Below are 26,341 nucleotides of genomic sequence, written 5' to 3'. Positions count from 1 at the left end.
CCAGGGATGCAAACAAATTCAATAAAATGAAGTATCGAAGGCAGGACCTCAAGCAAATACACATTACTGGACAATGAAAGCCACACTTAAGGTGAGCACACTGTAACTTAACTGCAGAGCAAGCACTTGTCCAAGTCTTATTTGCCAATCAGTCTCACGGCTTGTGTAAGTACTAATTTGGACTTCAGTAAGATAGAGAAACCGGTCATGTTCATTAAATTACAACCCAACAAGGTAATGCCAAACCTATAACCTTAGGCAAATCTGAGAGAAAGCAATGAACGAATTAATCACCATTGTCTCCTCCCTTTGTGACAAGATGCTAAAGTAAATCCTGAATGTGCCAAGTTTCCCCGACTCTTATGTTTTAAAATCACACAAATATCCTTTAAAAAAAAAGGGGGGGGGGGGACTTGGGTGGCTCAGTCGGTTAAGCGTCCATTTTGGCTCGATTTTGGCTCAGGTCATGATTTTAGGGTCCTGAGAAAGAGCCCCCACATCGGGCTCCAAGCTGGGTATAGAGCTTAAGATACTCTCTCCCACTCCCTCTGCCCCTCCCCACCCTGCTCGCACTCCCATGCACGTGCTCTCAAATTTTAAAAAAGGGGGGGCATAATTTAAAGAATCACTTTAAAATATGTTGCCTAGACTACTGTCCCTTTCTCAATTGGATACTCCATTGCAGAAAACTAAGGAGCATCTCATTTAGAGCTACAACTTACTCTAAATTCAAGGACATCCAGACTAAAAATATGCAAAAGGAAAAGATTTAGGTATCATCCCTGATGCCTTAAAAAAAAAATTTGACCACAGTGGTCATATTTTATGGCTTTTCTTTTTTTCCCCTTCACCAAAAGTGAAATTTTATATTAACAAGAGGTGGATAAAGGTCTGATATTTAAAAATCGGGAGAAAATGTTAATTCTTCAAGGAATTCTCCTTTGAATCCCAAAACCAGAAGACATATAAAACCACCCTGAACATCAAACTCCTTATTTCCTATTTGACTGACTGACTTTTAATAGTTCTTCTGCTTTGAATTATTCCCTTCCCTCCCTTCTTGCCTCCCTTTATTAAATCCTTCTTTCTCTCTCTCTTTTAAAATAAGCCTAAAATACCAACCAAAAGAGACTCCAAGACCACTAGTCAACTTGTTCCATCCTTCAGAAACAAGAGGAGAAGCCAGTACTTTTGGGGTTTCAAGTTCCCTCAAGGAAGAATTAGCTGCTGTTTTTACTGCTTAAAAAATAACTTCAAAATGAAACTGAAAATACAGCCAAATGCCCATAGATCTTAAGAATAAGAACATAAAATACATGGATCAGGAATTATTTTGCTGACTTAGTAGCAACCAGACCCTGATAAGGGTATTTTGCCCATTTCAGAAATATTTTGTAAAAAATCATCTAGGAAACAGAGACCAGAAGCATTATAGGATAAAAGGCTAAAAGATAATCCTATGAGGAGATATTATACAACCTTCAGTTATTAAGCTTAAGAAGAGAAGGCTACGAGGCACCCAAATCATCATCTTTAATTCCACAAAAATTTATATACGAAAGATGGCCACCAGATGTTCCCCATCACCTCTGAGTAGAAAACAAATGGAAAAAGGCTTAAACTTCAGCAAAAGGGCTCTGAGACCCCAGGTCCCTGTACAGCAGGTGAACTACTCCGGTAACTTGCAAGCATTACATTAACACACACATGACTCGCTTGCGGGATCCTGTTAAAATACAGATCAAGTCAGCTAATTCGGAACAGGAAGTGAAAATTTGCATTTCTAAAGCGTTCCCAGGTGACCGTGATGCTCTTAAACCTGGAGTAGAAGGAGCTAGACCAGAGCGGTAAGACTGCTCATTCTATCAGTTCAGTTCAACGGGGTTCCCACAGGACTGCCTGGGCTACACCCATTGGTATTGATCAAGAAGCTAGCCCAAAGGGAGCAGATCATATAAACCTTCCTCATCAATGAGCTTTAAGATGGAAATTACAAAGAACACTGAAAAGTAACTGTTAAATACCAGAATACAAAGTCTCTTTGAACAGGTTCCTGGAGCCCTGAGGTGTGGCTTGAACCCGGCAGGAAGGAAGCAAGACGGAGGAGCTCACACACCTGGAAGACAGACTTAATTTCACAATCCCCTTCCAACCTGTTTTACAAATTATCAGTGCTCTTGGGGGATCCGAGAGATTCTCCAAGCAGCAATGCCTCAGATGCAGAAATGATCACTTAAGAACTCTGTCAACTAAAATACGGAAATATGCCTCAGTGCAAAGGCATTCAATGTGTAGAAACAAGAACTGCTTAGTGTGATAATCCACTTTTTTTTAGCCTAATTCTGACAAGTCTCCAGCAATTAGTTACATTTTCATCAAAGAATAAGAACACAAATGTCACTAACCACCTGAAGTCAAGACTGACAACATACAGTGAGAGAGCAGCTTCCTGCACAGAACAAGTGAAATAAAACCACGGCTAGAGCGTTTAGACCAGGATACACCACAGCTGGAGCTGCAGCTCTTCCGGAAGTAACTGTCTGTGTACACAGAGCCTGCATCTAGTCAAGTACACTTTATTATTCCCAATCCTGGAATAGGCTGTCACTAGCACAGAGTACGTGTTCAATAAATGTTAACAGAGACAAATGCGGGCGCCTGGGTGGCTCAGTCGGTTAAGCGACTGCCTTCGGCTCAGGTCATGATCCTGGAGTCCCTGGATCGAGTCCCGCATCGGGCTCCCTGCTCGGCTGGGGGTCTGCTTCTCCCTCTGACCCTCTTCCCTCTCGTGCTCTCATTCTCTCTCTCAAATAAATAAATAAAATCTTTAAAAAAAAAAAAAAAAACAGAGACAAATGCAGTTCTTATCCTTATGGGGAAATTTCAATACATTCAAAAATCTCAATCTATCCTCATCCTCTAGACAGTCTACCCATCTGGCCTAGTCTGTTGGCTGTACCAACAATGTGCCAGTTTCCCAGGCTCGAGGAAACATGGAGTTATTCTGTTCTCTACCATTCTACTGGATCAAGGGTTCTGAACCTGGGATCCACAGACCTCTGGCAGTCTAGTCTATGAATGGGATTTTAGAACTGCATGTTAATTTTACACATAGATCTATGGACCTCTTTTGATATAGAGGCCAAGAGCTTTCATCAGAATCTCAAAAGGAATCCCCGATCTAAGTAAGAACCTGTAGGAATCCAAGTCCTGCCCTTTTCTTCCTAGGCACCCACTCTCGGGTCTCCCCTTCTTCATTCTTAGACACTCATCTCTTCTAGCTCCACAGTCCTTCATTGCCTGCTTATGACAGCAGACTTCCGACTGGGCTTTCTAACGGACTTCATCTACTCTAAGCTGTCCTAAGATTGTTCCTAGATGACACTCCTAAAACATAACTTATCACAACTTCTCATCACTTCCACAGGCACCCTATGTTCTAGCCATATCAACTACATGCAGTCCCTGCAAACACACCATCACCTTCGGGCCTTTCCCTAGAATGCCTTCCCCCAAAACTGCTCCCCAGCTCTCCCTAACCCCAAGCCATCCCACTCCCCTCCCACCCTCTGATTCAAAAGACACTGCTTTTTCCATTTCTTTTCTAACTCCGTGTCAATCTCTGCCCCCAAAGAACATATATATACTGCCTCTGGATTACCATTTAATACATACAGTAAATGCTGTATAGGAATATGTAAATACAGGGACGCCTGGGTGACTCAGTCAGCTAAGCATCTGCCTTTGGCTCAGGTCATGATCCCAGGGTCCTGGGATCAAGCCCCACACATAGGGCTCCTTGCTCAGCGGGGATCTGCTTCTCCCTCTCCCTCTCCTTCTGCCCCTCCCCCTGCTTGTGCTCTCTGTCAAATAAAACCTTTAAAAAGAAGAAAAAAAAAGGAATATGTAAATACATTGCCTTTTCATCTTTGTAACTGCACACAATGCTGCAGCACATCACCAACCCCCAATAAATCTTCACTGAATGAATCAGTAAGTCACATGTTATGTGCTAGGTATGCAATATCATATGTGGATTGAAAAGTCTTCAAAAATACTTGTACTTCATTTGATATCTCAATTCTCTAAGTCCTCACAGCTTAAATAAAGATATTATTTAGGGTTTACAAGAGGGATGTTCCAGATGAGGGAAGGAAAAAAAAAAAAAAAAACTCTCAATTTTCAAGAAGATTTTATTTTTAAGCAATCTCTACACCCAATATGTGGCTCGAACTCACAACCCTGAGCATCCGAGTGAGCCAGTGCGGCGCCCCTCAGGAACCCATTGTTAACAAATTTCACTCTCTACAGGAGGCCATTCTGACCTCTCAATAACACAGAAAATAACCCAGATAAAAACTTTCTTGAATAAAGCTGGATTTATTTCAGATACTAAACAGAAACATTGTCGAAGAAACTTATTTATGTAAGATCAAAGTCTCAGACTAATTCCAAGATCCGAGTTAGTCTCTCCTAGTTGCACAATTCACCATTTTGCCAGGAAAAGTACCCCAAACATATCTAAATAGATTTATTGGAAATACTAGTCATGGAGCTGCTTCAGAAATTCTGCCAAACTTGCTATTGCTGCATTAGATTTTTCTCAAGATACATTTTATAGTTCACTCATGTTTTGGTTTAAAAGCCTGGCTCTCTGGCTGATTTCACGACAATATGTAATGGCAGAACAAGAAAGCCCTAAGACAAAACTGCCAACATTTTCTTTCATTTGCCCCTCAGGTAATCTACCTTTAAATGACTCCACACACTCCTGCAGACAATCTGTAGCCCCTGTAAGAAAAAACAAATAATATTTGTTGACTGAATTTTAACCTTAATGTTTATGGATCTGGTAGAAATTCCTAAAGGATGTGAAAATTTCACCGAAAATGAACAAACATGTCCTGAATTTCTAAGGAACTCAATGCTTACCCCTACTTCTGCTTTCTGTGGCTAAACTCACTTTTCCATAATTAATACATGTAAGGGGAAGAAGTGCCCCCAGAGAGGACAAGTGTCTGAGGCTCCCCATGGGCAACTCATCCATATACTCAGGCAAATAACCAAGAAAACCCAAGGCTATGAATTCCAATGTAAACAACATCAAGAACAACAAAATATTAACCCCAAGCTATTTAGGTCTGCTATGGCAAAATAATTAACGTACAGTATTATCCATCAGATATCAGATATGAAATATAAAAGTCAGCCCACCACTGAGGCTATCGAAATACTAACTTTTCAGAAGCAGCCAAAGTGAGTATCACAAAAGCACTTCAGAACCCCTAAGAAACAAGGGAAACAGATGATAAAGTGCTGACATCTGGAGTATCTTCCTAACAGAAGTCCTCAGAAGAAATTCCAAACAGGTCAACACCCCAAAAATAAATAATCCAGTTAAGAAATGGGCAGAAGACATGAACGGACGTTTCTCCAAAGATGACATACAAATGAAAAACAGACACATGAAAATATGTTGAACATCACTCAGCATCAGGGAAATACAAATCAAAACCACAATGAGATACCACCTCACACCAGTCAAAATGGCTAAAATTAACTCAGGAAACAACAGATGTTGGGGAGGATGCAGAGAAAGGAGAACTCTTTTGCACTGTTGCTGGAAATGCAAACTGGTGCAGCCACTCTGCAGAACAGTATGGAGGTTCTTCAGAAGGTTAAAAATAGAACTACCCTATGACCCAACAATTGCATTACTAGTTATTTATCCAAAGGATAGAAAAGTGCTAATTCAAAGGGGCATATGGACCCCAATGTTTATAGCAACACTATCAACAATAGCCAAATTATGGAAAGAGCCCACACGTCCATCAACTGATGAATGGATAAAGAAGATGTGGTATATTTGTACAATGGAATATTACTCAGCCATCAAAAAGAATGAAATCTTGCCATTTATAACAATGTGGATAGAACTAGAGTGTATTATGCTAAGCAAAATAAGTCAGAGAAAGACAAATATATGATTTCACTCATATGAGGAATTTAAGAAACAGAACAGATGAACATAGGAGAAGGGAAGGGAAAATAAAAACAGAGAGGGAGGCAAACCATAAGAGAATGAACTGCAGAGAACAAACTGTGGGTGGCTGGAGGGGAGGTGGACAGGGGATGGGCTAAGTGGGTGATGGGGCATTAAGAAAGGCACTTGTTGGGATGAGCACTGGATGTTACATGTAAGTGATGAATCACTAAATTCTACTCAGGAAACCAATACTACACTGTATGTTAACTAACTTTAAAAAATTTTAAAAGAGGGCGCCTGGGTGGCTCAGTTGGTTGAGCGACTGCCTTCGGCTCAGGTCATGATCCTGGAGTCCCTGGATCGAGTCCCGCATCGGGCTCCCTGCTCGGCGAGGAGCCTGCTTCTCCCTCTAACCCTCCCCCCTCTCATGTACTCTCTCTCTCTCTCATTCTCGCTCTCTCAAATAAATAAATCTTAAAAAAAAAAAATTTTTTTAAACAAATTCCAAATGGCAAAGAAGAGCCCTGTAACTCAGTCATCTTCCTATATTGAGATTCAGAGATTCTCAGGAAATCAAATAACACATAAGGAGTTTAATCAATTTTTTAAGATTTTATTTGAGAGAAAGCATGCACAAGCGGGAGGAGGAGCAAAGGGAAAGGGACAAGCAGATTGCATGCATTGAGCCCGACATGGGGCTCAATCTCACAACCTTGAGATCATGACCTGAGCCAAAATCAAGAGTCAGACACTTAACCGACTGAGACACCCAGGGGTCTCTAATATAATCAATTTTCACTTACCAAACATCTAGAAACAAAACAAAAGGGTTTTAGAATTTGGCGGGGGAGGGGGGGAGGGATTACAGCTTTACTGAAATAAAATTCAACCATTTAAAGGATATAAATCAATAGTTTTTGGTGTATTCCAGGAGTTGTGTAATGATCACCACAGTCAATTCAGAACATTTTTATCACCTCAACAAGAAACCCTGTACCTTTTAGCAATCACCCACCCCAATCTCCACCCAGGACTTCTCTTTCCCCAGGCCCCAGCAGCCACTAATCAACTTCCTGTCCCTATAGATTTGCCTGTTATAGGCATTTCATATAAATGGAATCCTATATTAAGTGGTCTCTTGTGACTAACTTCTTGGGCTTAATGTTTTCTAAGTTCATCCATGTTGTTGTGCTTAAAAGTACTTCGTTCCTTTTTATGGCCAAATAATATTCCATTTTATGGATATACCATTTTGTTTATCTGTTCATCAGGTGGTAGGACTGACTCTTTTTTTTTTTTTTTTTAGATTTTATTTATTTGCGAGAGAGACAATGAGAGACAGAGAGCATGAGAGGGAGGAGGGTCAGAGGGAGAAGCAGACTCCCCGCCGAGCAGGGAGCCCGACGTGGGACTCGATCCCGGGACTCCAGGATCATGACCTGAGCCGAAGGCAATCGCCTAACCAACTGAGCCACCCAGGCGCCCGGTAAGACTGACTCTTAAGATTTGAGAGAGACAGAGAGAGCTCGTGCACACATGCAAGAGTGAGCACGGTGGGGGGGGGGGGGGGAGAGGGAGAGAGAGAATCTTAAGCAGACTCCACATCCAGCGCAGAGCCTAAGGCGGGGCTCGACCTCATGGCCCTGAGATCATGACCTGAGCCAAAATCAAGAGTTAGATGCTTAACCAACTGAAACATCCAGTCGGCCTGAGACTGACTTTTAAAGGAAACAATGTTAGAGTCAATAACTTACGTAGTGGGGTTTTGTCAATAAAGGGGTTTCCTGAAGTCAGAATAGGCTCAGCTTCAGACACCATTAATCATCATGGATGATTATCAAGGATTATAGCTATGACTACTCTAAAGCACAGGGTGCTCAGTACCTTCAGCACCACCAGAAAAGAGTCAACTACCAAACACAGAATTCATTAGAAGAGACCCTCGAGGGCGCCTGGGTGGCTCAATTGGTTAAGCGACTGCCTTCGGCTCAGGTCATGATCCCGGAGTCCCGGGATCGAGTCCCACATCAGGCTCCCTGCTCGGCGGGGAGTCTGCTTCTCCCTCTAACCCTACCCCCTCTTGCACTCTCTCTCTCACTCTCTCTCTCTCTCTCTCTCAAATAAATAAATAAAAAAAAGAAGAGACCCTCGAATCCCTTTCCATCCAAGTTTCCTTATCTGTAAAATACCCCAAATGATAGCACTCAGAATTAAATCCCATTCAGGAGTTAGCTCATTTTACCCATGTAATGGAGAAGCAAAATGAAGCCCAGGAAAGAAAGTGATTTTAAAGGTTACAGCAACAATTAAAAGTAAAGTTAAAAGCCAAACCTAATTCTCCTAATGCCCATTTTATTTTCACCACTGTGAACTGCCTCTTTAAACCATATTCAACATGATCCTACAGAAATGATTTAGAATGTGTGCCAAGACTCAGCAACACAGATGTTCATCTTGGTGAAAAATCTAAGAGGCAGACAGAGATAGGCCATCCTGAGACTCAAAGCTTAAGGAACTAAAGTAACTGTGAAATGTCCATCAGTGTATCAGTTTGCAAGCACTCAGAAATTTTAAAGAAAAGATGTTCATGACATGAACACACAAGAAAACAAAACCATGGTGGCAGAATACATACCAAAATAGTTAACAGTGCTCATCTCTGGGCACCGGAATTAGAAACGTTTACACTTGGTATCTAAAATGCGTTTTCTAAAATAAATAAAATGCATTTTCTAATCTTCTACGAGAATCCACTATTTACATTAGTAGAAAAAAAATTTCTTTTAAATATGTTTAGAATTCACATTGCTTGTGAATTGGTATATATATTTGGTAACATTATAGTAACAAGACTTTGAAATTCAGCATAATGCATCTTCCCATATTATTACATATAAAAAAATTTCCCTCTAACAAGGCTCTTTGCAGGATTGATCCCTCATCAATGCTCTGAGATGGTAAGAGCACTATTTACTCCCATTTGCAGATGAGAAAGTTAAAATACAGGAGATCCTACGACTGCGAATGGCACAGCTGGGATTAAAGACCCTACGGTTAAGTCATTCCAGCCCTCCTGGTTCAACTGTAAATCAGAAACAAACCCCAGAAAAGGAACGACTTCTCGAGAATTGTGCTACTTTGTGAAGTCTACAGATGTAAAATTTAGGCACACAGAAACAAACTATCAAAGCACCTTCCAATGTGACAGTATTTTACTACTAAAGTCAAGAAGAGATACTGAGCAAAATACAAACACAATAAACAAGACAATTAAAAAAATAAATTAAAAAATAAACAATTAAAACAATTAAAAAATAAAGTTATCAGAACGTTTTAAAAAGTATACTTGAAACAAAGCAAAAAGCTCCAGTAGTCACCCACAAACCGTTTAGAACAGACACTCCAACAGGTTACCCTGTGATTTTGGTTTCTCATTTTTATTTCAGCAGAAGCACTGCATTGAGTAAAAATTAAGTTGAAGATATCTAGCAAAATTTCAAACAAAAATTTGCCAAAGTGTGCTATTACCCAGATTCCCAGCACATATGAAAAACATCACACATCAGAAGACATACATCAGGAGTTATCAAAGAATTAAAAAAGGTTTCCTTTACTTTTAAGTACAGTATTTCCCAGATAAATGTTTTTCTAGAAGAAAAAAAAAATGAGACTATAGATCTAAATATATTAACATACCTGCTCCATTTAAGCTCTCTTTCTCAATATCCTCTTGAGTCTTGATTCTCCAACTGTTTATCATGCAGTCAAAAATTTTATAAAGCAAATGTTTCCAATCTTGGCATAACCACAAGGAATAGACATTGGCAACTCATCAAAGACTTAAGTAGTCTCAAGATCAAATCTAAAGAGTAAACCATTTCTTCAGTTTGGGTTTTATGAGCTAACGACTTTAAATGATATCTGAGACCACGTGGTTTCAATACTGTATTACAAATAATTTCTGGAATTTAAATCACGTAAGTGCATCTTCTCCATCTAAAAGAGGACCATATTTTAGAAGAATAAAATGGTATAGAAAATGGAGTGCAATTCACTTAGCCAAGGTAAGTACTGTTTTAGGAAAAAGCATCTTTTATTTGGATTTATAGACTTTACATACATTGGGCCATGAGTGTAAAATGTATTTTAGCATAGGTTGCAATCAGGAGTTTGGAAGACATGGTGGGGCATGTGGGTGGCTCAGTCGTTGAGCGTCTGCCTTCAGCTCAGGTCATGATCCCGGGGTCCTGGGATCGAGCCCCGCATCCGGCTCCCTGCTCCGCGGGAAGCCTGCTTCTCCCTCTCCCACTCCCCCTGATTGTGTTCCCTCTCTCGCTGTGTCTGTCAAATAAAATATTTAATAAATAAATAGATAGTTAAAAGAGTTTGGAAGACACGGATTCAAGGAGTAATCTGAATTCTCTCAGAGTGGGCCGTGAATATTTGCTTTCAGAAGATCAAGGCTAGCTCATATGTTAATAAGAAAAAAGTGACCGAGGGCGCCTGGGTGGCTCAGTCGTTAAGCGTCTGCCTTCGGCTCAGGTCATGATCCCAGGGTCCTGGGATCGAGTCCCACATTGGGCTCCCGGCTCGGCAGGAAGCCTGCTTCTCCCTCTCCCACTCCCCCTGCTTGTGTTCCTGCTCTCACTCTCTCTCTCTAATAAATAAATAAAATCTTTAAAAAAAAAAAAAGAAAAAGAAAAAAGTGACCGAGTCTAACAAATAAGGCAGCAATTGTGCTCAGACACCTCACGGTGAACATCTCATAGACTTCATGCACCTTACTAGGAACAGGTAAGCTATCCCTGAAGAACAACGCTGCTATTGGTGGCTTACGGAACCCCTTCATTATGCTTCAGTTGCGGTTTCTCCTTTCCGATGAGAAATTAACACGCGGAGTGGCATTCCATTCCAACAGGCAGCCTGCCACTTGCCGCCGCAGGATGTCACCTTCCTAAGCGGTAGTTACTCCAGGCCCGCTCCACCCTCCGCCCTCTGCCCTGACAACCCCAGCCTCCATCTCCACCAAGGGACTGAGTGCAGAGCAGAGCCGATGAATGAGCCCTATGGAGGTGGGCTACCTAGTTCAAATCCTTCCCAACACTAATTATTACGCTATTACAGCATTGTTCTGGAAATATATGTAGTGCTCTGTCTGTAGAAAGCCCTCAGAAAGTTGTAAAGTTTCTCAACTCTGTCTTGTAAAAGTAGCAAAACCCTCATCTGAGCAAATAAACAAGAACAGACAGAATACACAATTTTCCCCTCCTTCCAAAACTCCTCAAAGGCTTTGTAAATGGTGATGAAAATGGCTAAATATTAAGAATTCCTCTCGCCAAAATAAAAGATGGATTCGACAATGAGTACTGGAGTCAAGATGGCGCCATGTGTCCAACCTCACCTCTGCCCCTGGTTTAAAACACACATACAACTTCATACTTACTTCCTGCTACATAATCCCCCAACTTCCCTTCAGTATTTTTATCTGTAAAGACGGACCACCTCTTAGGTCATGGCTACATGAAGTTAAATGGTGAACTGAGGCACGTGTAGCCCAACAGTTAAGAATGGAAGCTGAGGTGCCAGGAAGCCTGAGTTCAAATCCTGTCACTTACCATTTGTGTAACTTTGGACAAAGCTGACCAATTTCTTTGCACCTCAGTTTCCTCTTCAGAAAGACTGAGTGACAGCATCTACTCCCTTAGCTTGTTACTAAGATGAAATGCATTAAAAGCTTTCCAGTCTAGCACAAAGGTAAGTCAATAAATATTAGCTATTATTAAGCACTCCCCAAACAATCTCAATCTATACTCCTCTCACTCAAAGATAAAGGTTAAAATGGATGGCAACCAGGTTTTTTTAGTTTATGTTTCTCAATCTTATAACCAAAAATATACGATAAACTCCTGGATGACAGCTCACTTTTATTACTCAAATCTCTAACACTACATAGGTACTAAAAAATATTTCATTCACTAACACACAGGCACGATTTGAGCAGCCTAAGGGATGAACCCACTAACATCGGCTACACCAGGAGCAAATAACCACCTAAGGGATCACTGCAATGATAATCACTCAAGTTGAAGAGGGGCATACACAGGACCCAGCAATTGTACTTCTAAGTATATAACCTTAAGAAGTTACACCTGTGCCTCAGTTGACATAGACAAGGACTTGTAAACGTAACATTGATTGTATTAAAGAACTACAAATAACCTTAAATGTCTATCAACAGGGTGATGCTTGATTCTCGTTCTTCACAGTGGTCAAAGTCTAGAAAGTCCCAGCGAACACTTAGCAAATACTGAACCACTGCTCATATGGGAAATACAGAGTTAGGTTTCTGCAAACCTCTGGTCACATCATTACATAAAACTGTTAGGTATGTTTCTGTTTGAAGAAACCTTACTTAATATCTACTGTTGATCCATTAGCATTGAACTCGCAGCCAACAGCTAACTGGGGCCCAAACGAAGCTTATCTAATGCACATATTTTCTCCCTAAGGCACATTTCCATCTTCTTGAGCTTAGGAACACTAGAGAGCACTTTGGCACTAAGCTTGGAGGCCAACTTACATAGCAAAATCGCCAGCAAGAGGCGCAAAAATTCGAAAAACATGGCACTAAAAAGAATGCAAAAAGGATCCTTGTTTGTGAGAGCTAAAACAAGCAAGCAGAGTGCCGCCTTGTTTGACCTCAGCAGGGAGGTGGTGCATCGGGTGACTCAAATTTTTCATTACTCTGAGATCCATGAACCACCACAAAAGCACCATAAGTACTGATTTGAGGGTTACAAATAAATTTTATTGAATAAGCAAATTTGCAAATCCAGGATCCACAAATAATGAGGACCAACTATAAATAATTTACAGTACATTCTTTCAAGGAATAGGACTCACAAGTTAAACCACCTAAAGCTATGCGCATCCATGTGAATACTTCTCTAACCAAATGCATAAAAATTCCAAAGTACACATGGACTGGGATCCCATTTCTATAAACTCAAACTGTAAATCACTTTTGCCAAACGTGCACAGGAGTGACGTATGCCAAGTCGGCGCAGTTCGCCTAAGAGGGAAAGAAGGAAACGAGGACAGAGGAGCCTGGCCTGTTACAACATTTTATTTTCTTTAGGTCTGTCGGTCTTTTATCCAACTATTCTGTGATGTTGGGACTACTCCTTCAAGAGTATGTCCATTAGAGCTCCTTCTCAGTACGGAAGAACATATGCTGCAAGCTACACATGTACTTTACAGCAGTTACGTTGTACGAGATTTTTTTTTAAGATTTTATTTATTTGACAGAGAGAGAAACAGCGAGAGAGAACATAAGCAGGGGGAGCGGGAGAGGGAGAAGCACGCCTCCTGCGGAGCAGGGAGCCTGACGCAGGGCTCGATCCCAGGACCCTGGGATCATGACCTGAGCCGAAGGCAGCCGCTTAACGACTGAGCCACCCCGGCGCCCCTGAAAGGAGATTTCTGCATGAAATTACAGCACGCATTTGGAGCAGTGACGGCAATCATGTAACAGCATGATAGGCTACAACTATTACAAGGGTCTGTTGGCACAGAAGGATGCCCGCAAGAGAGAGAGATGAAAAGGACAGAGACAAAGGGTCAAATTTTTATTTCTAGATACACCCTGGGCATCTGCTGCTCCTTTGAAGCGAGAGGATTCTCTTCCCAGAAGGAATACATGCAGTGCGGGGTGAAAGGACCTCAAAGCAAGCTTAGTCACTGGGACATCAGAAGGAAAAACCTTGAGCCCTAGAAGAATTATTCCTAGGATACAAGAAAAGGTTGGGGGAGCGAAACTCTTGAGTGAAAACTAAAGTAAAAAATAGTTCCTATAACCAAAGGCTGGGTATGACCCGCCAGGGCCTTATTTTCCCCGGAATAAAGCAGTGGCTTTCTTGGGGCAGTGAAAAGGACATCAAAGAACTCCTGATTCTGTTTCTGCTCAAGAAAAAACTTAAGTGTGTGTGATGCTGTGGTGTTTCATTTGTAATTCTCTTCTTTGTTCATTTTTGGCAGTTATGATCACAAGCATTAGGGTAAAGCGCTACCACCTCGCCAAAAATACCAACGCTGTGATTGATGCGTGATTCAAAAAAGCTGTCAAAATGGATACTCCGAAAGGAATGAGCCACATGGCTAGGCCGGGCGCGCTAATATTTTTGTACCATGGTATAATCCTTTTCATCTGGACCTTCTCAGAGTTGGCTTATTACTTCCTTTCGTGCAATTCTAAGCTAAGGGCTACAATACAGGGCACAAGAAGCCTGACAGATTGAGTTCATACCTTCATTACTAAAATCCAAAAATTACAGCTATTTGATATGGAAATGGGGCACCAAGAAAAACATGCATACAGCCTCAGCCAGTGAGATTTAAAGACCCTTCAGGGTCTGAAAACAGAATTTCATTTCATACTAGTCTGACAGTTTTATCAAATATTCTTTTATCTAAATTTTAAAAGTAGAATGCCACTTTAAAATTTAGGGCAAAAGTGACATTTATCCACTGAGAGAAAAAGGAACAATTTTCCTCACTGGAAAGTGAGAAAGAAGGGTACAAAGTATCTTTAGAAAATTTAGGCTCTTGGGGCGCCTGGGTGGCTCAGTCGGTTAAGCGTCTGCCTTCAACTCAGGTCATGATCTCAGAATCCTGGGACCGAGTCCCCAGTCGGGCTCCCTGCTCAGCGGGGTGTCTGCTTCTCCCTCTGCCCCTCACCCCGCTCGTGCTCTCTCTCTCTCTCAAAATCTTTAAAAAAACAAAAATTTTAGGCTCTCATTTCTAGATGGTGGTAGTGTATTGATCTGATTTGAGACTGGCCTGTTTCATAAGCTCTGCTCTGATTCAGCAAGATTAACTGTGTAGGATATGCAACCCAAATAAACTGAGGAAACCTTCTAGAAAAAAAAAAGCAAGGGGTAATTGGGGGAATGCAAACTATAATGACTTTATTACTTTGCTTCCTAGATCAAACGAGGTGGCACTGTATTCTTAATTTGAAACAAGGACGAAGCTTTTATTAAACAATGCTCCTATCTCAATCAGATCAAACAGAAGGCCAGATATCTATACACAAGTTACACAAATCCTTTTTTTTTTTGCCATTCTTGGAATTCAGCATAAAGTCCAAATGACTCCATCCATCCCAGGATGGAGCTGGAGCCAAATACAACTTCAACAGCAATTTCTTCAGGGCCCAGATGGTCATGACCTTGAATGTATTTTCTCATGTGAACTAGCTCCTTACTGGTCACAGTTGTCCACTGCATGGTGGTTGTCTGCTCCAATTATGAAAACACTAACGCTTCCATTAGGCTCTTAAATGGAAGAGTCCAATGCCCTGTGTAGGAACGGATAAAGGGAAACCTGATGACGATGGATTCGAGAGGCCAGAAAGGGGAGCTCTCAGGATGTACCATTCCACATCAATTCCAGGAAGATTGCCAAATACAGACCTCAACAGAAGAACTGTCAACAGGAAAGAGTCAAGAGTCAAAAAATGTACACTGCATCTCCTCCATGAAATCGACTATCTCGACAACTCAGCCAATGAGAAACCATCATCACCTTCAACTCCTGCTTTTCTCCAATGGGACTTACATTCAAAACAACCCCACCCAATTCCCTCCTCCTTCTCCATAAAATAATGTTCCTCTCCTTTGCTTGTTGGACTTGCCTATGGTTTTGCTGTAGCTTATATGTCCCAAATTGTAATTCTCGGCTATTCCCAAATAAACCCATTTTTGCTGGTAAAATGACTGCTCTATTTTTAAGGTTAACAACTGATTTTTTTTTTCTAGATAGCACAAAATATACAGAGGCCAGGGATCAGGATAAAATATCCAATTAGAGGGTGCATACAATGGACAGGAAACACTGGAAACATTAAAAAAAAAAAAGTTCAGTAAATACAATCTTAGGGTAAGAGCAGCAAGCACAAGCCACCATCAGTTCAATTCTGGGTGCTGTTCCCATTTGAGCTCAATGATGCTTTAACTAAAACCCCATTAGAGTCCAGAGCATAGCCCCTAAAGTCAGTGCTTTAATGACACGAAATAGAACAGGTACAAAATAATCAGAACCACCACTTTATGTGAAGTGCTTGCCTGAATGTCACAACTTGACTGTACTAAGCAGTATCATTTAATATCCGCAACAACCCGGACAGGTAGCACTTAAGCACGGCTACACAGACTTAGAAAGAACACTCATTCAGCAAGCAGGAAAATCCTGACTCGAACTCAGGTCTCCTTCCAAAGACTGTATTCAGACACAAGCATTCAGAAACAGTTGCGTTAAATGCCCATTCTGGGTCCGAATGATCCATTGCCGTCTGTTCCTGTGGTAAGCTTTTAGATAAGACTGCAAGCTTACTAGCAAAGTGAGTACAGCAACCGGCTGCGCTTCCAATGCATGCAACCTACAGGAGTAAGCCTCACAGTCCACTACTCTTCGGGGCAGAATCCTCTACAACCTGAAACGTTGTCCCTGGCACACCTGAATCTTTAAGCATTCAGGCACAGAGCAGAATTCATTTTGTCTATACTTCATGAATCATAACCTTCAGCCAAACTCATTAACTTGTCCAGACTCATCAGCTTACCTAAAATGTTCTAAGACTTTACCCTTAATATAGCACACCATATATATATATATATATATATATATATATATATAGCACACATGTATATAAATGTCTTTAAAGGTCCTATTATTTTCATTTCCACATCTATCTCCCCCAACTACGCAGTCAACGCCTCAAAGGTAGAAATGATGTTTTTTCATTTTGTGTCCCAGCATCTTCACAGTGTCTGGCTTGGAGCAAACAAACTATTTAGTGAATGAATGGGATTATATGAAATTTGTGTATTAAAAATAAGCAAGCCCCGGGGTGCCTGCATGGCTCAGTTGGTTAAATGACTGCCTTCGGCTCAGGTCATGATCCCAGGGTCCTGGGATCCAGCCCCGCATCGGGCTCCCTGCTCCGCGGGAAGCCTGCTTCTCCCTCTCCCGCTCCCCCTGCTTGTGTTCCCTCTCTCGCTGTGTCTCTGTCAAATAAATAAAATCTTAAAAAAAATAAATAAGTAAGCCCTGGCATAACGCCTACTAATTAACACAAGATAATAATGGTTGTTCCCAACACAAGGAAGCCCAAGTCTGTGGGTTATCACTGAGTGCTGATCAAAAGGCTTACTACACAGCCATCAAGCTGTAACAACACAGCCATTTTACTAGGAACATTAAAAAAAAAAAAAAAAAAAAACAAAGGTTCAGAGACAGTTGTCTGAAAGACAGCCTTCAGAAAGCCTTCAGAGGACAACTGTTACTAGAAAAAAGCCAATTTGATCGCAAGCTTACTTGGCCTTTACTATTTCAACAGTGGACAGTGGCTTATTCATCTGGTTCTTATTTTATCTTAAATTTTTTTTGAAGGATATATATAGTTACTGTTGGTTCTGGGTAGATACCAACAAAATTAATACAGGCTAAAAAGATATTGAACTTACCCTCACAGGGCTTTCAATTTACTTTGAACCATTACATTTCTATTGTATCATATGTTTATAATTGGGACTCAAAACAGTATTTTAAGAACAGCTGTAGGGTCAACAAAGTTGATTTTCAGCTTCAATGCCTTCTAGAAATTATGTCCTCAGGCAAGGCCCTTAACTTCTCTGAGTTTCTCATATGAAGCAGGGGTGACACCCACCTTCTTCCGGGGCATGCCTACTGCAGCAATTAAAAAAATGCACAAGAGGCGCCCTACCTTGCTATACCTGCACCAAGCTCACCTTTACCTTGAGGGATGCCTTAAAATTCTAACAGATTCACACACCCACGAGAAAGAAACACAATCACTAATTGGATTTAAAGGTTCCCTGTGATGTGAACGGGGTAAATCCACGGGCAAGCAAGATGTCAGAATTCTCCCCACATCCTCCAGTCATGGCCAGAGGTTCAAGAGTTAAAGGCAGAATGGCCTGCATGTCCAGACATCTGCATGTACGCTTTTCTTTTGCAGCTTCTCCCTCAGGCAAGCTCAGAGATTCTCCAACTTGAACAAGCGTAACAATTGCTTCCTAGGATAGTCTACCCAGCACTGTGCATGATGCACCTTCACAGCAACTTAGAGATTTCAGGGATAATTTTAGCTCTACACAACTTTTCTCGTATTTTTAACTTCAGAATCAAACCTCTTATATGCCCTTAAAATTTAAGAATGAATAAGATCAAGAAAAAGTAGTAAAAAATCTGAACAAACTAGTAGCAAATAACAGGAAAAAAAAACCCACAAAAACAAAAACAAAAAACCACATTTCTTTGTGCCTTGCCTGACCCAGGTCTGGCTTCAAGCAGAGAAAATGGGCCATTCCAAGTACCAGCCTTCAGAAGGTCTTTACTTACAAGGGCTCTGTTCACACTAATCAAATACTCCATTCTCAAACTGTATGTCCCACGGGTCTAGAACAGTGACAATACTGCAATGATCATTTGTTAGAAGTCATCTGAATCTATGGGGCGCCTGGGTGGCTCAGTCGTTAAGTGTCTGCCTTCGGCTCAGGTCATGATCCCAGGGTCCTGGGATCGAGCCCCGCATCGGGCTCCTTGCTCTGCGGGAAGCCTGCTTCTCCCTCTCCCACTCCCCCTGCTTGTGTTCCCTCTCTCGAGGGGTCTCTGTCAAATAAATAAATAAAATCTTAAAAAAAAAAAAGTCATCTGAATTTAACAAGTGGCAGGGTTGTGACTGTACAAAGCCACTGACAAAAACAGCTCCGTTAGGACAAAGGAAAGAAGATTCCTGTGCTTTCACCTGGAGGTTTCCCTACAGAGGTCTAAAACCGACTGGACAGCTACAAGCTGCTCCCCCCGTTTGCTCCAAGGTCCCCGGAGCCCCATCCTGAGCCAGAAAGGGAGAACCAATGAAACCCTGGCTACTCCTCCTGCTGGAGGGCCCTTACCTGATCTTCACATGCTGGCTGCCTGCTGCCTGCTCCCCATCCCTCAGATCTTACAGACAAGGCACCACCTCACAGGATCCTGTTTTATTCCCATCACACCTTGCAGCATTGGGACAGCTACAGTTATATATCTGTATACCCTGTGGACCCCTTTCATGTTTGGTTCGCCCACCCCGCACTCCTATGGTCCTCTCTTAGATTATAAACTCCTTGAAGGCAGAGGACCAGACAGCCTCACGCACCCCTGCATCCTACAGCACTGCATGGCACATAGTAAGGGCTCCCTACATGTTCTTGAGCTCTGATTAAAGTATAATCACTTCTTGGGGCGCCTGGGTGGCTCAGTTGGTTAAGCAACTGCCTTCGGCTCAGGTCATGATCCTGGAGTCCCAGGATCGAGTCCCGCATCGGGTTCCCTGCTCGGCAGGGAGTCTGCTTCTCCCTCTGACTCTCTTCCCTCTCGTGCTTTCTGTCTCTCATTCTCTCTCTCTCAAATAAATGGATAAATAAAATCTTTAAAAAAAAAAGTATAATCACTTCTTAAGCAGTGACAAGTGAGCAAAACTGCATAATGTCATATAAAGTATAGTCTAGCAGTGGGTGTGACCCAAGCTGGTATCTCTCTACCTCCTGTTCCAAGGAAACTTTTCCTGAATACTCAAAATATAGAAATGGCACTTTTCCTCTGAACCCTTACAGCTTAGTATACCTACAGCTATATTGATGATGGACTCCTAGACGAATTACATCAATAGTTTGAATTGATGAATTTAGTCCAGAGAGTATATGAAAAATGAAGAAAAAAGCGCATACATTTAATGACCTCTTACAGCTCATGCAGAAAATATACATTGTGTAGCAGAGTAAAAAGCAGCAGGTTCTCTCACCAGACGGCCCTGGATTCCAATCCTGCCTCCATCCCTTGGTCCAGACCACTTTATCACTCTGAGCCCCACTGCCTCATCAGTGAAAGGAAGATAGTATCTCCCTCCGAAGGTTGCTGAGCGCATCAGAGAGAAGGGGTAGGAGGTGCAGGACAGAGCACTAGCAAGCACAGGACTGTCTTATCTTACAGCAGAATGCCCCCCGGGGTTCTGGTGCCAAAGAGGACAAACCTCACCACCTTCTCTAGAACTTCAAGCCACACACCCTCATGCCCCCATTTGCCTCTATTAAGAACTCTTAGAATTGCAAAACATCATTTGAAAGCGCTTTGCAAAGAGCAAAGCACCAAAATGCTCAAGTAAGGAATGCTGCTCACTTAAACTTGCCTGACTCCAAATAAAACATCGTAAGGGACATCTTACTTGAAGAAAGCCCTACACTATGGAGCTACAAACTCGATGATAGTACATCACGACACACTGATCTGGCTTAGCGACAGTGAAAAAACCACTGATTTTCTCCGCCACTTCACTGCCCTCTTCTCCTAATTCACCAGTTTTCCCGAAGGAGCCAAGTGAAGCATGATGCCAACTCTCTCTCTCTGAACGCTTAGTATTCGTGGGCACCTACTACAAACAAGTGATACGGGAAATATCAGAATGAGTAAGAATCTGTTACAAAGTGTCATTTCCACACAACTGGCAAGTTACGTGCAATTAACAGTCAGCCCAGTGTGGTCAGCTACTCAGTTCCTGTCCTGTGTCAGCCCACACCCCATGGTCTCGTGTCCTTCTCTAATCAAGTCAGTAACCGTCTGCCGAGACTCTTCCCCGGGCCAAGCGCTGTGCTGGAGAAGGAAAAGCGCCAGGGCCTGTAAGATGTGATCCTGGTCTTCCAGGGCGCACACTGTGAACTGGCCAATAAAACAGACATAAACAACGGCTAGGAGTGTAATGAGTGGCTATGAAGCTACACATAAAAGCATCCCTTTATTTTACAGTCACACCTCATACAGGGTGGTATTTAATCAAGGGCCTGATGAGTAAGAGAAATAATTCATACTATTCCTACAATAAAAAGATCAAAAAGAGGAGAGTTGTTTTTCCCACCTCCCCCCAGCTGATGCTGGCCTGCAAGGACACGGGGCGGGGGGGGGGGGGATTTCAGAACAGTCTCGAAGGCTGGATAGGATCTCAGTAAATGAGGAGCCAGCCAAGGGAGTCCCTGCCATGCAGGAGAGTCACTGCGCGCCAAGGTATAATGGCGGGAAAGTTCTGTGGAGAGGGATCAAGCAAGGAACCAGAAGAGGAGAGGGGTCTGGCCAGACTGTGGACAGCTTCGATGAGAAGGCTGGGAGGAAGACAGAAGTTACAAGAATATGAAGGGGAAACGCTAACCACAAACAGGCCAAAGAGTTGGACTGATGTCTGGAATAACATGATAGTGCTTTGATGGGAAAACTGAGCCACAGGATGAAATCCACAACCTTATACCTCTTAACACTTCAAAAGAATTATCAAGATAGATGGCAAAAGCTAAAGGCCAGAACTTAGGCTTGTGAGTGAATAAACATAATTTGTATTTGCAAGGGCAGAATTCCAAGTAGTGAAGCCCAAACTGCAAACGCTCCCCATTCATGCTTTACTCTAGGAATACAAATCAAAATGTCTTCTTAGTATTATGAAAAACAGAGACGTTACACACACACACACACACAAAAGAAATCCCATTAGGGTTATCAATGAGGAAGAATCTAAAAGCAACAGGAAGATGCCACAATGTCAATGTTTCCTACTTGACTGAGCGATTCTCTCAAAGGAAACAGTGGAAACCTCATGGTTAGAGTCACTTAAAGACAGACCACAAGGCACGATCCTGTGGTCTACTTTCTTCCACGTTAAGTCTGACCACTTGGAAAGTAAGTTCAGGTGAGTGACTGCAGCCAGGGTGGCAGGGAGCCAAGCCAAACCATGTATGAAGGAAAAACAGAAAGATTCTGACTCCTGATCCAGGGATTCCAATGGTGTGTTCAGGTTGTGAAAATCCGTCAAGCTGTACGCTTAATGTTATGGACCCATTTCTGTTTGTATATTATTCTACAACAGAAAGATCTTAAGGATGGTTAGGAGATATCATCCTCAAGAACAACCAAGAGAAGTTTTTCAATTTCTCCATTATCCACAGAAAACTGAGAGGAAACTCTGGCATTTCTGATAATTACTGGTGAAATAACAAAAATATTGCTGTCTAGTGTTAAAGGAGGACTCCATTAAACAAGGATTGGGACCTGGTGAATTCATAGACAATCTGGAGATTTCTAAACCAAACAAATGCTTTCCAAAAAGCCAATGATTATGAGACTCAAAACTCCTAACGTGAAGGGCCTTTGGAGAGGCTGCACCCTGGCGAGCTGAATGGTTCCAAACCCAGAAGGCCACACAGCCTGAACCGGTCCCTCCTGGTTTGCATCTGGATAGCCCGATTAGTCGGCAAAGAAATAATGATTTTGTGCTAAGGCCTGGGGACTCCCAATTCCAAGTGTGTAACATCCTGGTCCCAAGGCATTTGGACTGAATTGGCCTCCCACGTTCACCAGGCAGAAGTCCTTGGGGAGAACGAATCCCAATTACTCAAGACAGCCCACTGTCACTGAGAGATAGTTTCCTCGGAAGAACCACCAAGGCTGACCATACTGGGGACTGAAGGGGCCAGAAGTGAGACTAACCCACAGAACTATTCACCCGATTCATCGCCTTTGCATGGGGGCTCCCCAGCTTTCCCAAAGACGACATGGGGCAGTACGGACCTCACTGAGCAATGTTGCCATGAAACAAAACTAATGGTGTTCTATCAACTTCTATTAGTTTTCTTACTGCTTCCTTTGACATTAAAAAAAAAAAAAAAAATTCCCTAAAGGTAGATGAGCTTATTTTCAATATTTCTCCCACTGTGAAGCAGTCGTCTTCTTTACCTTCCCCACCAAAATAAAAACAAAACTCCATCAATATTCCTTACTATTCCTATCTAAATCCAAACCTTCTCTTGCCCTGCTCCCAATTACTATAAAGTTTTATCTGGTCATAAACTCAACTACCTACATTTCCTTGAAAGATTTATATTTCTAGATGAAAATGAGATAATAATTGCTCCTATCCTCTCAATTCAAAAAACCACATACGCTGTCCTCAAATCCCAAACCACAAATGCTAAAGATTATGAATAAAAGGAATGTCTATGTGCTTATAACTGCTAAAGGAATAACTAGACTCCTGCATTGAGAACAATCAGCTCATTCTTGACCTACCATCCTATTTATCTTTCTATTCTCAAAGCTAATTGCTTATATAAGCATGCCAATTTGCCCTGATTATAGGATTCTTAATAAATGAATGTTGTTTACATTTCACAAGTGTATTTGAATTTCACTCCAGGAAGCCAAGCTCATCAAGTCTTTGTAAGTGGTAAAACCAGAGATCAAAGCAAAAGGCCTGCATTGAACCAACAAACAATTAGGCTTGAGAATATAGACCTAAGCAAAAATACAAGTGATTTATTGATTTTTCTACTCCAGAAGTACACCTCAGGGTCACTGTTCACTCCTGAGCTATATGTAGAACTTTTTCTGCAGATTTTCATAATGATTATTTGATGATCATTTCTTAGTTAAGAAGTCTAACATTCAACAGGCTTTTTGATCCATTCCTTCTGTATTTCTCATCTTGGTGATTTGGTTGCATCAAACATCTTTAAGAGTTTGTTTGTTTACCCCTTCTCCACTTTGACTAATTTCCCCACAATTTTTGGTACCTTTCAAACAATTCTTTTCTTAGTATAACCATGTTTACCAACCCAGGCATCTATATTTTCTGAGGCTCCCAGGTGAGACTGATGGCAGCCAGGTTTGAGGACTACTATTTCAGCTTGTCGATCCCTTTACAATCCTGCCTTAAATGAACTGTTCAGCCAAGCTTCCATGGGGAAAGAAAGAAGAGAAAGAAAGAAAAACAAGGAAAAGAAGTCAGGTTCATGAGCAAATCCTCAATTCGAGGCAGGCCCTTCAGGTACCAGTCACACCGTAGGGCCCAACACCAGGCACAGAGCCAAAAATGTCAACAACCTGACACCTTTCCCAAAGCCAACAAGTTTTTAGTATAAGCCAGGCACGTGTACCATCTACCACACAGAAATCAGTCAAGAGAGATTCCTCTGGCGATAGACAGCAGGGTTTAAAAACCTCAAAATGTCAGCTTCTGTGGCAATGGATAGAGGGGCTTACAAACAGCAACTCTTCATCAAAGAACAAAGTGGACTAAGGTTCTGTGTGAATTCAAAGTCACAGAAGTCAGTTATAAGCTGCCCAAGAACACCAAAAAAGTGACCAGAAGAACACCTCTAGTGTGTCCTAGAAACTACACAAAGTTTGTGATGAGGTGACTACCTTTAAGCTCTGCACTGGTCAGGGGACTTTTGTTTCGTGGTTTTTGTCAGTTTGTTTTTTTTAAGACTGAGAGTAGAAAGTACACTTCTACTGTTGACAACAAATACCATTCTACCTCAAGCAGGGATTCCCAGCCATTCTGGCCCACATCTGTGGACTTCAGCAGAATCACAGCTCTTGGGCCTACCCTCGTCCCTAGACGTTGCTTCCAAATTATATCCAATAGAAACTGCATACTCCTCAGTGTTATGCTGAAAGAGAGACTTCTGGAAAAGAGGACAGAGCATCTGGGAAGAAGATCACCCGCAGGGTGAGCAGACATGATCTTAAAGGAAAGATGAGAGATGAGTTGTCGCTGCCCGCATGATTCAAGCAGATGAGAGCTAACAAGGTGCATGAAGCCCCTCTACAGAAACCGTGACCCCAAAGCCTGGGGACACAGTCCTTGGGATAGGGGAAGGGAAGAAACATGCCCCATTTTAGAGTAGAAGAGCCAGCTTGTAACTCACCCTCCCTCCTAAGCAATTCAGTTTGTTCTTGTCTAAGGATTCACTGCTTTGTTCCTAAGAGGCTTCCAGCTACCAGCACCCTCTTGCAAAGTAGAGACGACTATCCGGAATCCGTGCTTCTTCTGTCAGCCACTTTCATGGCACCTATTACTTGCTTAAACATAAGGAAGCCCATTGCACCTTGCCCTTTTGCCCCAAGCACTAAGGGCGGAGGGGAGAGAAGAGCACGTTTCTTTAAGACCAAGCCCCTCAAGCAACAGTTTTTATAAAGCCAAATAAATTTCCAGAAAAACATGAACCTACACTTATTTTCTTCTCCAGCCCAGGAGGAAACTACAAGTGGAATCCTTCTCCACTCTCAGGTACTAGGATTCTAGGTCTAAAACCTGCAGGTGGCACCTCAAGGAGGGCAATTCAGGCCAATAATGTACTAGCCACGTCTTGGGTTTGTAAATAACCCAATCACCAGCATTCCTTCTACAGCTTCTGTGTGAGCAACTCTAATGAAAAGCTCACTCTTCACTTCTTTGACAACTCTAAATGTTAAAAATACTTTTCCTTAAACTTATGTGACTTTCCGTCATTGACCCTGGAAATTCTACTCTCTAGACCACACAGAATACAACTACACACTTTTCTGCACAAAGCTCTTCAAAATGCAAAGTCAGCTAATGGATCACAGTATGGTATGTTCTGGAAGTTTTACAGTTTCAAGTGCTAGGATCTAAAAAAAAAAAAAAATTCTTTGCTATCTTAACAGTTGTGTCAAATTGTATTCCAATTTACAGAGGAAGAAAATCAAGGACAAAAGGAAAGAATTTAACTCGCTCAACCTGGTGCAGCAGGTATGATTCTTAGAAACTAGGTCTCCTGCCTCCCAGGCCAATGCTATTTGCTAAGTGAAAGGCCACAAGCAAAAGTAATTCTTATCACCTAAGGATGTAACGGCATGCATACCTTTTCTTCCCAAAGGTCATCCATTTGTGTTTCTGCCAGTCTCTCATGGTAGCCAAATACTTATATTTAGATAACAGCCTTTGATCAACTTCTATACTAGATATCCAAATATATTGGCATTACTGGGGGGTGAAATGCACCCCAATAATAAGCTTATATTCCCAAGTTTGGTGAAATAAAGCAGCTCGGAGGTTTAGTACCTAGGATAAGATTGTAATGGCTCAAAGTTACAACACTCCACCCCCTTCCCCTTCTCTACCTCCTTTCCCTAACAGGAGAAAGGATGTGAGAAAAATCAGCAAGCATCTGACGATGACCTAACTACACTCTCACCCATCCATCTGCTCAGCAGACTTCATGGCAGAGTTCTCCTTGGAAGTAGTTAAAAGGGAACAACACCTTGCAGAGGGAAATAAATGCTAAAACTTGACTTCCCTTGTCCTTTCACAAGTAATTACATTTGGGGGTATATGCACTGCACTGACAGAGTGTTTCTTTCCTATGATTTGGAAATCCTAAATTCCCAACCAAGGTAGTTCAAGCCTACCTTGATAGAAAAAACTGAAGAGCACACTTGGACCAAATCACT

At 41.9% G+C, this 26,341-nt stretch overlaps 1 protein-coding gene across 8 annotated transcripts in view; it reads right to left on the bottom strand.

Moving 5' to 3' along the window:
- Positions 1 to 26,341, bottom strand: part of FMNL2 (formin like 2) — a 307,166-nt gene that overhangs the window by 275,896 nt on the left and 4,929 nt on the right. For 4 of the 8 annotated variants that reach the window (XM_045868856.3, XM_045868857.3, XM_045868855.3 and 1 more), the window contains exon 2: positions 4,750 to 4,791. The exons of the other annotated variants lie outside the window; for them this stretch is intronic. In XM_045868856.3, the coding sequence (XP_045724812.1) occupies positions 4,750 to 4,791 (42 nt within the window). The remainder of the gene's footprint in view (positions 1 to 4,749; positions 4,792 to 26,341) is intronic. 8 annotated transcript variants of the gene reach the window in all.

The sequence above is a fragment of the Mirounga angustirostris genome, unplaced genomic scaffold, assembly GCF_029215605.1.
Source record: "Mirounga angustirostris isolate CCGP_5_RB_7025 unplaced genomic scaffold, mMirAng1.0.hap1 SCAF_3, whole genome shotgun sequence".
In the NCBI taxonomy this organism is placed as follows: domain Eukaryota; kingdom Metazoa; phylum Chordata; class Mammalia; order Carnivora; family Phocidae; genus Mirounga; species Mirounga angustirostris.
The sequence above is the reverse complement of the archived record's forward strand: the minus strand, read 5'-3'. Positions and strand labels throughout refer to the sequence as shown.